We start from the raw sequence: 13,671 nt of genomic DNA on the forward strand, positions 1-13,671 counted from the left end.
TTCTCACTCGTTTCCGTCTTTCTTTCTATTTCTCTTCCGCAGCTACACCGTAATGTCCTGTTGCTGGCTGGCGGACTACAAGCAGCGACCATCGTTTCCGCAGCTAATTGCCTATTTGCACGATTTTCATGACGACCTCGGCAAGTACATCTAGGCCCGGGATGGGACCAGTGGAACGCTGCAGCACCAACAGTACTGCAACATCCGTGCACCGTCCAACTTCGTCGGGAGATCCGAGAGCACTCCGATAGCGCACCAGCACCAGGACCAGAATGGACCATGAGAAGCGCAGAAGTACCAGCGAGACATCGCACCAGACAGGATGGTGCACGCGAGGACCAGCTGCAATCCCCGGAACGTGACTAAATCGTTTCACATGAGCGCAACACGTCCTGGTGAAGCTTTCGAAATCGTTTCGGTCCCCGGTCGTGGGGACATTCCTGGTCAACGTGTTCGTTGGCAATGTCGCCATGTTGAGTGCAATCGAAAAATATGCAATATTAAGATGGAGAAGGGCCATGCGGTACGAAACGGTCGGTGTGGTTCGAACAAAAACGCGTATTAGTTGAACTCGGCTCGATTGTGTATTTATGTTGTGACGATGTACGAGGTGCAGGGTGCTCCGTGTACTGTTAGGTCCGAAAACAAAGGATTTTATGAATAAAAAAGGCATACGAGCTACGAAACAATAGAAAGCGACAGAGGGATCGATAGAAAAAAAAGCGAAAGCCGAATGCGGTGTTGGTGGAAGCGATTAGCGAATGAAAGGACTCGCAGCATAGAATCAAAATAAAACTCCCCCGAAATGCAACTCCACAGCCAATACCAAAGAGAGCGAAAAGGGATGGGAAAATAGGCAGGACAGTGGACAGAAGCGAATGACGGAGCGTTCGAGCTAGTAGTAGCAACAAAACAGTGGAAAGACACATTTTTGTATATTCTGTTATCGTTACATTTTGTACGACGAAACTTACGGAAGAGCGATGCATAGATATATCGCACCAGCATAAACGTATAGAGCGAGCGAAGCACAACGTATATTATGTAGCATAGTCCGCAGAGCGCATTGTAGAACAATGAAGAACCGTCATCGGGAGTCCGTTGTCCGGTGAAGGATTTTTTTCCCGGAAGAGGAATGGGATCGAGATCAGAGCGTCTGCGTTTTCTGCGAGATTGTGCCTGTATCGAGGAAGTGGTCGAGCAAAGGCTGCCCAGGGACGTGCAGGCCACCGGATGACAAATGTGCTGCTGTTGCTGAAGCTTCTCTTTCTCCCGCTCACTTTCTACTTATATTCTGACCTGCTGCTTCGAGCCTTTCCCTTCTTCGGCTTCATCTAGCCAACTGACGACACTACCTACTGCTAGTTGGCCACTCCAGTTGCAATTTGTTTCCATCTAGCCCTAATTTGGTCATCCGTTCACTTTCGCCTTTCGCTTATCACGAACGAGAGCGTACAGCTTCTGCCGTCACGAACACTGACTCCGGAAGAAAGTGTAAGCCAAATTTAAAACATAAACAACACAACGCGCTTAATCTTGGTGCCCCACCGTTAAACCAAATCCCCGGGCGAGCGGGCGGCAAACTTGTTGCCACGGCACACAGACCACAGACGTTCGGGTTCGGTTACGGAAAGCCGCAACAAATTACCAACCGACCGAACGACCGAACGACCGAGATAGTTTTCTTATCTTTCTTATCGCTTCACGGAGCGGTTAAAGGAACAAACAAAAAGGAAAACAACCGACAGAAATCTATTGGAAGAACACAGGGTAGTAGTACTTTAGGAAAAAGGAAAAAAACCAACGTGAAACAATGTTCTTATTACTTCGCTCTCAATCTCTATTGTTGTATAAGCGCACCACTGGCGTGCAATGCCCTACTAAGCTACGTAACCGATCTATCTCTAAGCACTAAGCATCAACATCAAACTATAGCAATTTCGCAATCACTCTATTCTTACTCTATCGTGCTAGGCGTTCAAAACCCATTTACTATTAGTGAGCATAAATGGACACCGCACTTCTTCTTCTGCTTCTCTAGATGTTAACATTAGGCTGACCTGCTGGAACGTGTACAAGCGAGGGTACACACGATCGATGTGCACAAGATGAGGATGATAATGATCACGGTGGAATTAAGGATTGTTTTTAGTAGAACAGTTGAACTGTGAGAGTTCCAGAGCTTGAACTGTTTAGTTGAGAAGTGTCGGTAGCATCTGATGTCGCCTTACACACAGTGAATCCGAATTTAGACGCAACTTGGTTGAAGTATCCGCATTTTTGTTCCGCTGTAGACTTTTCCGTTCGATCTGGTGCTTCTCAAGCGTTCCTCGGGTTACAGTTCCTCATACGCGCACACTGGAGAGCAAAGAGTTGCTTGTGCACTAAACTCTTCTTTAGGACAGGTCCTCCTTCTTGGTTAGCTCACGCGTTTAGCCAAATCAAAGTAACCATGCTCGTGCACACAGCGATCGAATGCGTCCTTCCAATGCATGTCTTAGCAACCGCAACGTACACAAAACAATAGATATTAACGCTGTTCTATCTCTCTGCATGCATGCATGCGAAGCGTGAGGGACGAGGTGTCGTGTGTCTTCATCATGATGGTTGTAATTCTTTGTACGAAAAATCGAGGTCGAGGAGGATGGTCGCGATGGTCGCACATCGCACTCACAACACAGCACACTGCCAATTCACTGTTGCTGCTGCTAGTGACGTCACGTTTTGCGACGAGGAACGACACGTTGTGTATAAAGCGAAAGGCAGCTGGAGGACTTTTACAATTTTCCAATCTAATTCGATGTTTCCCTCGTGTCCTGAGTGTGTCGGACCGTCGAACCGTGTAACTTTATCGCAATCCGATCGCTGGTAGGTGTGCAGGGATCCTACTATTCAACGTTAACTGTCACTGAGCTAATGGCCACGGCAAAGCAGTCACTACACGGCAAACAACCCGGGAGCAGGGGCATCGGCTGCAAGAGCTGCTGAGGGGAAGCATGTAAAGAGATTTATTCGAAAAGTTATGAATTGTAATGAAAAGTAAAATCGGCGCGCTGTGGTATGTAATGAGAATAAAGCTGAGGAAAAAACGATAAAATTGCTTGTTGGCTGTTTAAAGTCTTGAAAGAAATTCGCCCTCCACTCGTCAAAATCTATGAGGATATCGATGCGCAGACTGCTTAGATTTCCGTTTGTTCTTCGTAATTTCTGAAAGGCAGAAAAGCAAAGGAACATTTGTGTTCATTATTCACATGAAATGGATTCTTATGGTGTGAACAAGGGGTAGCCCGTTTACTTTATTTATTTATTTAGATAACACACTCTGCATGAGTGCACGGCTCTCACTTGGCTCCAAAACGACAAGCTACAACTAGAAATAGCACTATCACATGATTCACATCCTGCATTTGCCAAAGGCGTAGTTTGTAAAGGAAGTAATGCATACTCTACTTGATTTTGATAAAACAATGTTCATTTCATGTTGATTGGTGAAAGCTGTTTTACACAACAATCATAAAACACTCGTTACTCGACACAATACTGATGCTTGACGCACATATGCTACATGTTGCACTAATTAGTTAGCAATTGTCCTTCGATTTGGGCAGATGCCGATAAAATTCGTTTGTTAAGTGTGTCTTCAAAATGCTTTGCACATTACACTCAAGAGTGCTTTTGTTGTGGTTTGTGGTGTTGCTGTTGTATGGTGTGCAAGCTAACGCTGTTAAGCTATGCTCTAGGCAGAAATCAGTGGATATTACCAAGGGTACAATGGATAGTGATGAAAGTGTTGTATACCGTGGAGTGCGATATAATTCTTCACAGTATTTTCAAGACGGAAACGTACGACGAGGATGTATTTGTCTTGTTCGTATATGTATATACGTATGCGAGGAGGAAAATATAACGCGTGCCAAGTTGACGGAGCTTTATGCCAATGTATCCGATGCTTCTGGTAAAACGATTCGTAAGATGAACCTGGCGTCAGATAATCGCTTCCATTTGATTATGAAACTACCGCACTGTTCGGGAGATTGGGTGGAGCCGGAGCAGGATGAAGTAATCATCTCATGGGTAGGTGTACGTCTCGAAGTGTCATTATGCTTCTAAGCATAACCAAAGCATGACTTTTGAATCGAATTTTACAGAAAGGAGATCTAAGCCTGAATGACCACAACTTCAGCTACACACAAATCTGCATTGTACCGAAGAACACGATGGGTGAATTTAATGTTTTATACTGTAATTCCGAAATAAGCGATTGGCCAAACACTATTGGTAAAATGGGTATAATATATAGCACCGGTAAGTTCTAATACTTTGACTGAATTAAAAAATTATATCTTTCTAGAAAATTTCATAAAATTTCATCAAATAATTCGATTCGTTTGACTGAATGAAATTGCTAACCAAAATGACGAACAAACTATTCTATTCTGTTTTGTTTATTTCGAAGGCCTACTTGCGTCTTTATTTTTTCTTGTGGCCACCTTTGTGGTCTACGCTATTCTACCGGAGCTACAGAACGTGGCAGGCAAGTCGCTTATGAGCTACGTGACAGCCCTCGCCATGTCCTATCTATTATTGTCTTTGGGGCATTTGGCTGTCTATGACTACCAGTCCTTGAAGTGTAGAGTCACGGCACACGCACTGTACTTTACGCTGATGGCCAGTTTCTTTTGGGTTAACATCATGTCCTTCGATATCTACTGGACGATCGCCAGAAGTAGAGAAAAGGTCACTGAGCGCCGGAAGTTTCTATGCTACTCTCTGTATGCTTGGGGTATGCCCTTGCTACTTCTATCTTTGTTACTTCTTTTCGATCGCACGGAGCTTATCAGCTACCACCTACGACCGAATGTTGGAGAAGGATGTTTCCTGAAGGGTAAGTCTCTCTGCGTTGTGTAGGATTGTGAAACAAGTACGTGTGTTCTCTATCGTTGACAGCGGAAAAACTGACGCAGTTTCTATACTTGTACTTGCCATTACTGCTACTTGCTAGTGCGGACATATTTTTCTTCATCATTACCGCTAAACGGATTTATCAAACAGGGCAGGCAATCGACATTATGATGAATGGCCATTCGAGACGGCACACAAAGAATGAAAATGATCGTACCAGGTATGTCTCCGGGAAATAATAAGTCATGCGTAATGTAGTAACTCAGCTTTTCCATCATCGTAATCGGCAGATTCTGTTTGTATCTGCGCTTATTCATCATCATGGGAGTACCCGGTACAGTTCGAATGCTTTGTACCATTTTGTCTGACTGGGAAACCCCTTCGTCATGGGTATTTTACCTTCTGGATGTTTCCACGTGTCTCATGGGCATAATCATCTTCTTCCTGCTCGTCCTGACGCAAAGAGTTAGGAAGTTGTTGCTTCAACGGTATGTATGAATGTAGCAGCGATCAAACATTATATACGCTTAGTAACTGTTTGTTATTGTTTTACCGACACAGATTCTGCAGCGATTAGATGTTCAGAAAACTATTTTCAAAACGAATGATAGAAACAATTCACAATCGACTAATGTAAAAGCCACCCATGCTAAGAAGTAAGATATACCCCAAACCAGATAAGCTAACAGTTTTAAGACCGAATCTTGGCAGGGGATTTTTGATGTTCTCACTCTATAACTGCCCTTTGTAAAGTAATAATCCATTCAGATTTTTAATTCTTGTTATTCAACACAATAAATAGTAAATTCTTTGTTTAGCACACCGACTAGAAAATCATTTGCTTTGATTTTTTTGGCTGTTACCATTACAATCGTATGGCGAATACCGTCCTACGCTGCAGCTGTTCAAATAATCGGTCGTAAATACGGCCCCGTGAAGACGCCTACACTGAGACCATCTCATGTCTCATCTGTCACGTCAAGATCTCATAACGAGCGGTTAAACACACGTAACATGTGATATTAAGAGTAGCAAAATGAGAAGTAGACCATTATGCACTCTTATGCGCGGATCGATTAGTGTTAAAACTAGCAGAGCATTATTATTACAACCTAGCGCCCCCTTGATTTACAATGTAGAACAGAGATACCAGATACCCGGATACCAGAACGGCTAGAAAGAAACTTTAACATCTGGTCCCAGCTCCAATCATAGCACCGAAACGATTTACGTATGCCGCTACACATCAAGAGGTTTCTGTTTTTTTTTGTAACGGTTTCACTATGCCTTTGGCGTTCGCTAAATAACTTCACATAACCTTAGGCAGATACGAGCTGAGATCATGCACGGGATAAGAAGCGAAAATGCCGAGAAACACGTTCAGATATACGCAAGCGAACGTGGCCGCTTCACCACCAATATCAAGTTCAGTCGGTTCTAGCCAGCAGTCGCTTCGTGAGCGCGAAAGAACATGCCGTGTTGAATTTCAATAGAAGACTGACGGTTCAAGATGGATTAATGGTGAAACGAGGTTAAGGTTAAATTCTACGGCTCATTGCTTCCACTTGAATAGTGCTTGGTGTTTGTGAGCGAGCGAACTTGTAGCGTATACGTTGGCTGCTGAGTCAAAGATCTGAAATGTTTTTATTATCTCTGGATTTGCTCGTCTGTGTTTTGCTCCAAGAAGCATCGTTTATGATCGTGGGTGTTTCATTGCGCTTGCGTCTGTTTTTAGGATCTGAATGGATTTAATTGAATGCTTGCATCGCACATTGAGTTGTGAGTCAAATACGTGGAAACGCCACATATGACACATTGGTGATGATGTCACTGGTATCATTAAGATAGCAGAGATAAGGTATGATAAGGTATCCAGGTGACATTTCTCGGGTATTGCAAATTTAGGTGCATAGGTGTAAGTTTCTTCAGTTCCAGAAAAAATCAACAAACTATGATAAGAACCGTTACATTCCAGCGAAACGAAAGCACCTTTTACGGAGCCGACGTACAACCGGTTTTGAATCGGTTACCATATGTAGTTATGTGAAAACGTTATTTGTTTGTTAGGAAAAGAATGAAACGCCCGTTCTGGTGACGCCATCCATCGGCTGTGGCATGTTTTAATTGCGAACACAGTTTGCAATTGGCCGTGGACTTGCACAGACGTCGAGTTCAGAGCATAACACACCAGTGTCGATGACGGGAAGTTACATTAGGTGTTTCATTTCATTCGTTTCAAAATGCAGAGCACATTACTCTCGAGAGAGCGTTTGTTGAAATGGTTTGTGGTGTTACTGTTGTATAGTGCGCATGCTAACGATGTTAAGCCATGCTCCGAGCAGGAGTCAGTGGATATTACCAACGGTATAATCGATGCTGATGGAAGCGTTGAATTCAGCCGAGTGCGATACAATTCTTCACAGTATTTTCAAGACGGAAACGTACGAAGAGGATGTATTTGCCGTGTACGTCAATGCATATACATTTGCGAAGCGGAAGAATTGGCGAGCGTTGGAGTGACGGAGCTCTATGCCAATGTATCCGGTGCTTCCGGTGAGAGCAATCGTAAGATCAACCTAGCGGCAGATGATCGCTTCCACTTGATTTTAAGAGAACCTCACTGTGAGGGCTATTGGTTGGTTCTAGAGCAGGATCTCGTGAGCATCACTTCGGTAAGCAAATGGATAGAAGAGTTAAAAACAACCAAAGTATAACTATTGGAATCCATTTTACAGACAGGAGACCTGAACCTGATTGACTACATTTTTAACTATTCACAATTCTGTATGCTACCGATGAACGACATGGGTGAATACCATGCTTCGTACTGTCAACCCGAAATGAGCGATTTGCCGCATCAAATATACGCCGTTGGTGAGTTCGATTAAATTATACCAACAGTAAGGATCAACAGCATAGCAATATCATGAATTAACATTCTGTTATTGTTTATTTCGAAGGCTTCCTGGTGTCTCTACCCTTTCTTGTGGCCACCTTTGTGGTCTACGCTATTCTACCGGAGCTACAGAATGTGGGAGGCAAGTCGCTGATGTGTTACGTGGCAGCCCTCGCCATATCCTATCTATTACTAGCCCTGGCCCGATTGGATATCTATGAGTACCAGTCAATCATGTGTAGAGTCACAGCATATACATTATATTTTACGTTGATGGCCAGTTGCTTCTGGCTGAACGTTATGTCCTTCGATATCTACTGGACGCTTGGTGGAAGCCATGGACGGACGACTGAGCGGAGGAAATTCCTGTACTACTCTCTGTATGCTTGGGGCGTTCCGTTATTACTCCTAGCGTCGAATCTCCTCTTTGATCACACGGAGCTTATCAGCTACCACCTACGCCCGAATGTTGGCGAGGAAGGATGTTTCCTGAAGGGTAAGCACCTTGGCGTTGTTAAAGATTATGTCCTAACTATACTTATGTTCTGTATCGTTGACAGAGGAAAAGCGAACGCAGTTTCTGTACCTGTACCTGCCCTTACTGATCCTTATCAGTGCGAACATATTCTTCTTCGCTATCACCGCTAAACGCATTTATCAAAGCGATCAGACGGAGGCCAGCACGATTAACGACAATTCCGGCCAACAATCGCGACGTGAACATGAACGTAACAGGTTTGTCTCAAAAGGTTGTGTTGTAAAACGTATTTTACTATTTTAGCTTTTCTATTATCGTCATGTGTAGATTCGGACTGTATCTGCGCTTGTTCTTCATGATGGGGTTAACCTGGTCGCTAGAATTAATAAGTTGGTTAATGACCGATCCGAAAACCGCGTCTCCGACATGGGTGGTTTACCTTCTGGACGCTTGCAACTGTCTTGCGGGCATAATAATCTTTTTCCTTTTCGTCTGGAAGCAAAGAGTAAAGAATCTGTTGCTACAGCGGTATGTGTAAATGATCAGCCAACCCATTTGATGCTCGATAGATAACTTTATGCTTATTGTTGCAGTTTCGACAGACGGGAAAGGGCCGCCAGGGATGACTACACGGTGTATACCTGTGCTCAAACGACAGATATAGACACTGCCAAAGACACGATTCAGATGGTTGGAGTAAACTGATGTGTTCAATGCCCAACATAAAGCCTCGCTAGCTCGTTTAAAAACAATTGAAGCATATGAACTATATTTGATGAAACCAAATCCAGGAATGCGCGAATCCTGCGGATGCATCGTTTCTTGCAAATGATATCGCTACAGTATTAGATGTCTTGCAGTACATCTCTGTGCCAGCTTACATTCGTACCACTGTATACTTTAAAATTAGTTTAGCGACACATTCGAATACTTAATTCATATACCAAATGCTAAAATCTCGTGTAGCTGTGTATATTATATACGACATCAAACTTGAAATAGTTATTTTTCAATGACCAAACCCATCTTAGTTGTACTTTCTACAAGGCGCAATCGGTAAATTTAATTAAATTATCATTAGCACGTGTTAGTTAGGACGTTATATAACAAAATAATAAACAAAATATAACAAAATATAACAAAATAATAAATTATGTTCAAGGTCACTGTTTGGGCCTTGCTACCTCAGATCTGCATGACCGTGCAACCAGAACACGGTTGCTCGTAGTGCTCGGTTGCAGTATGGGATAGCGAGCCAATTTTCCATTATATAGTATCTCATATTCAAGAGATAAATTAAAATATCATTTTTTCAGTAATATAGAATGAACTTCCGATCATATCAGAGCTTCATCATTTGGAAAATCTTGTGAATTTAAAATGCATGCTTCTTTTCCGTCAGCCCATGCTAGCATATCCAGGAAAAACCTGTAAAACTACAGCCTTAATTTTCACTTTTCACGTAGCGCTCGGTTAGACCGTGATATTGCACTTAAGCAAAGCAATAACGAAATGCGCAACATTATTGTTTGTTTGTTTATTGTTGTTGTTGTTCATCGGCCTCAAATTGGCTAAATGAACTGAATAGCATGGAATAACTAGATACAAGTATTAACAATCGTCAAGGATTAAAACAACGAAGTCGCTCTTTGAACTTGGCCATGGTTATGTTGTAATCGAACTGCGACGACACAGTATTGAACGAACGAGACATGGCCGCCATGGGGTCGAATGATGTATAAACATTTTTAAACTTTTGCACCGCAAGGGAGCTATGGTGTCTGGAGGTACAACGTGGAACAGAGAAATGTATTCTTCCTAGTAGGCCCGGCGCATCAATCGTTCCTGTCAATAGACCCGCACCAATAGACCCAATAGACCCAGACCATTATGATGATTATTTTTGTTATCATAAATAAGGACGGGTGACCGGTATATTTTCTTAAAAGCTTTATGATGCCTGCCTGCCGCCTGAAGTGAATCCCACGTGCTGACGTGCATCATATGAATCATTTTTGATAATGCCAAAAGTCGTACGTTGTAAAACAACGCAAAAGCACGATTGATAAAATAGTTTATTTGAATTTGATTGCACAGTCCAATGACGTAAATGAAACTGTTTTCTAGTGTTCGTTTAACCAAATGAACATATATAAAGCATATTACAATGCTGCTCTAATTAGTTCACAGCTGTCCGTCAACTTGCAAAAAGGTCGACCACATCTTGTTTTAAAGCCTTAGAGTCGATGAGGGAAAAGTATATTACGTGTTTCACTTCATTATCTTCAACATGCCGTGTATATTACACTCAAGAGTGCGGTTGTTGAAATGGTTTGTGGTGTTACTGTTGTATAGTGCGCATGCTGACGATGCTCAGTTATGCTCCGAGCAGGAGTCAGTGGATATTACCAACGGTATAATCGATGCTGATGGAAGCGTTGAATTCAGCCGAGTGCGATACAATTCTTCACAGTATTTTCAAGACGGAAACGTACGAAGAGGATGTATTTGCCTTGTACGTCAATGCATATACATTTGCGAAGCAGAAGAATTGGCGAGCGTTGGGGTGACGGAGCTCTATGCCAATGTATCCGGTGCTTCCGGTGAGAGCAATCGTAAGATCAACCTAGCGGCAGATGATCGCTTCCATTTGATTTTAAGAGAACCTCACTGTGAGGGCTATTGGTTGGTTCTAGAGCAGGATCTCGTGAGCATCACTTCGGTAAGCAAATGGATCGAAGAGTTAAAAACAACCAAAGTATAACTATTGGAATCCATTTTACAGACAGGAGACCTGAACCTGATTGACTACATTTTTAACTATTCACAATTCTGTATGCTACCGATGAACGACATGGGTGAATACCATGCTTCGTACTGTCAACCCGAAATGAGCGATTTGCCGCATCAAATATACGCCGTTGGTGAGTTCGATTAAATTATACCAACAGTAAGGATCAACAGCATAGCAATATCATGAATTAACATTCTGTTATTGTTTATTTCGAAGGCTTCCTGGTGTCTCTACCCTTTCTTGTGGCCACCTTTGTGGTCTACGCTATTCTACCGGAGCTACAGAATGTGGGAGGCAAGTCGCTGATGTGTTATGTGGCAGCGCTTGCCATTTCCTATTTGTTACTGGCCCTGGGCCGATTGGATATCTATGATTACCAGTCCTTGATGTGCTACAACACTGCATATGCACTGTATTTTACGTTGATGGCAGGCTTCTTTTGGTCGAACGTTATGTCTTTTGACATTTATTGGACGCTCGGCAGAAGTCAAGTAAAGACCACTGAGCGCCGAAAGTTTCTATACTACTCGCTGTATGCTTGGGGAACGCCCTTGCTACTCTTATGGTTTGTACTTCTTTTCGATCACACGAAGCTTATCAGCTACCACCTACGACCGAATGTTGGAGAAGAAGGATGTTTCCTCAAAGGTAAGTAAGTATTTCTGTCGTGTTAAGGATTGCGCAAACATTACTTATGCTGTTGTACTGTTTACAGAGGAAAAGCTGACACAGTTTCTGTACCTGTACCTCCCATTACTTCTACTGATCAGTACGAATATATTCTTCTACGTTGTCACTGCCATCCGTTTTTCACGAAGCGTCCAGACAAAAGGTTTAATGATGAACAACAATGCGGAACACCACTCGAAGCACGAAAATGATCGCATCAGGTATGTCTCTGGGAAATAATAATTAATCTTGATGAAAGTAAGATTACTTCTTTATCTTTGCCATGTGTAGATTTGGTCTGTATCTGCGCTTGTTCTTCATCATGGGTGTAACCTGGTCACTAGAAATAGTTAGCTGGCTACTGACTGAACCGAATGCACCGCATTCATCGTGGGTAGTATACGTTCTGGATGCTTCCAACTGTCTTGTGGGCATAATTATCTTTTTCCTGTTCGTCTGCAATCAAAGAGTAACTAAGTTGTTGCTTCTGCGGTATGTATAATGGATGTCAGAGCGATGGAAAATTATGGCCGATTGATAACTTTTGTATCCTTTGGTTTACAGATTCAAATTCATCAGAATGGAAAATACCACTCTAGATGTCTCCTGTGTACACACCATCGCTAAATCGACCTATGTCCTACCAATCCCTTGCAAAAGTATGATCAATGTTATGAAGTCTCCCGAATTTGTGTAAGCTGCAGCATTCAATCTCCAGAATTAATCCCAGCCCAAGTGATTTATTGGATCATTATCACACATGAACTACATTTATGTCCAAGTGAAAATGAAATTAGTTTGTAATGGTTTTATTTTCAAAACCAACAGATTCGTTACAACAGATGACACAATCATACATAAATTTACTAAAATATACTGATGTATCTCAAGCATATCATCACATGTTTAGCACTCTTTTAAGAAACAGCGTTGTTAATATAGTTGATAGAAGAATTGGGATCGAAACCAATCCTATCCGATGGGCATCCTTCTTCCTTGCTCACCCCATTGCTTACTCACGGTGGACTACGTGGTCAAGTTGAGTTAAACCCAGGCAATGCAAAGCCCCGGTTTCATATGTTGCTGATGGTTGATAGGACCGATTGCCCTGCACGCGCCAAGCAAATATAGAACACAATACGTGATATGCGCATGATTCAGTTCTTGAAATGTCCACTGACGTAGTTCGTAAAGGAAACCATGCCACCTATCTTGGATTGATAGGATATCATTTTCCTGGAAAGTTTCATTGCATTTGAAATTCGCGATTGCGCACGCACATCTCCATGTGTAAGGAGTTCTTCTTTAACATGCCAAATCCACTCGTCAGTAGCAACAACTAAGAGTCGCATGAAGAAATGCGCTTCCAACAATGATTTTCGTTCGCGTCTGCTCACAATTTCCCCATTGCTTTCCCTAAACCTTTTGACTCAGCGATTTAACGGGCGACATATAAAAAGCTTGAATATGCTTACAATTATGCAACATAAATTGCAAGAAAATGAATTTCAGTGAAATCCAGTTCCAGTAAAATTCCCAAAAGTTTTGTAAAAAGCCAACATAAAAGCTCCTTCGAAAAGCTGCTAAAAACATAAAGCTCAATTTAGCAGGCTGCTCGAATTTTGCGTCGAGGGATGGGCCAGCTGCCGCTCAAATGTGGTCGCATAAAATATGTTTAAAAAATCATAGAACTTAGTAAAATAAGTAATACTTTAGTAAGGCAGCATGATGAAAAATAAAGGCGCACAGAGAGGCCCAAATTCCATTCCATCGATTTTTTACATAACTTGGTGAGAAAAATCCTTTTAGAGCAACAGAAATAACCAATACCGCAAGGAAGAACAGCGTTGAAGGTTCTGAAGTTTCTAAAGGAATTAAGAAAATGTGGAAAGTGAACCTGGCCAAGAATCGTTATCCACAAGTAAGACATTT

General features: G+C 42.4%; 3 protein-coding genes across 3 annotated transcripts in view; all 3 read left to right on the forward strand.

Annotated features, from left to right (window-relative positions):
* Positions 1-3,184, forward strand: part of LOC126576422 (tyrosine-protein kinase Dnt) — a 43,946-nt gene extending 40,762 nt beyond the window's left edge. The window contains exon 12 of the mRNA XM_050237688.1: positions 43-3,184. Coding sequence (XP_050093645.1) covers positions 43-154 — 112 coding nt within the window. The 3' untranslated portion in view covers positions 155-3,184. The remainder of the gene's footprint in view (positions 1-42) is intronic.
* Positions 3,185-3,573: 389 nt separating this feature from the next.
* Positions 3,574-5,572, forward strand: LOC126576423 (G-protein coupled receptor Mth2-like). The gene is made up of 6 exons (XM_050237689.1): positions 3,574-4,074; positions 4,149-4,287; positions 4,457-4,885; positions 4,948-5,122; positions 5,193-5,390; positions 5,464-5,572. Exons 1-6 carry the CDS (start codon positions 3,646-3,648, stop codon positions 5,477-5,479), a joined length of 1,386 nt encoding a protein of 461 aa, XP_050093646.1. The 5' UTR covers positions 3,574-3,645; the 3' UTR covers positions 5,480-5,572.
* A 670-nt stretch (positions 5,573-6,242) lies between these two features.
* Positions 6,243-12,607, forward strand: LOC126576715 (uncharacterized). The gene is made up of 14 exons (XM_050238020.1): positions 6,243-6,423; positions 6,878-7,574; positions 7,638-7,776; positions 7,863-8,294; positions 8,359-8,533; positions 8,604-8,804; positions 8,870-8,972; positions 9,068-9,135; positions 10,512-10,998; positions 11,062-11,200; positions 11,287-11,718; positions 11,786-11,960; positions 12,031-12,231; positions 12,304-12,607. Exons 2-14 carry the CDS (start codon positions 7,143-7,145, stop codon positions 12,434-12,436), a joined length of 3,117 nt encoding a protein of 1,038 aa, XP_050093977.1. The 5' UTR covers positions 6,243-6,423; positions 6,878-7,142; the 3' UTR covers positions 12,437-12,607.
* Positions 12,608-13,671: the final 1,064 nt, after the last annotated feature.

This window comes from Anopheles aquasalis, chromosome 3 (genome assembly GCF_943734665.1).
Source record: "Anopheles aquasalis chromosome 3, idAnoAquaMG_Q_19, whole genome shotgun sequence".
NCBI classification, from domain to species: domain Eukaryota; kingdom Metazoa; phylum Arthropoda; class Insecta; order Diptera; family Culicidae; genus Anopheles; species Anopheles aquasalis.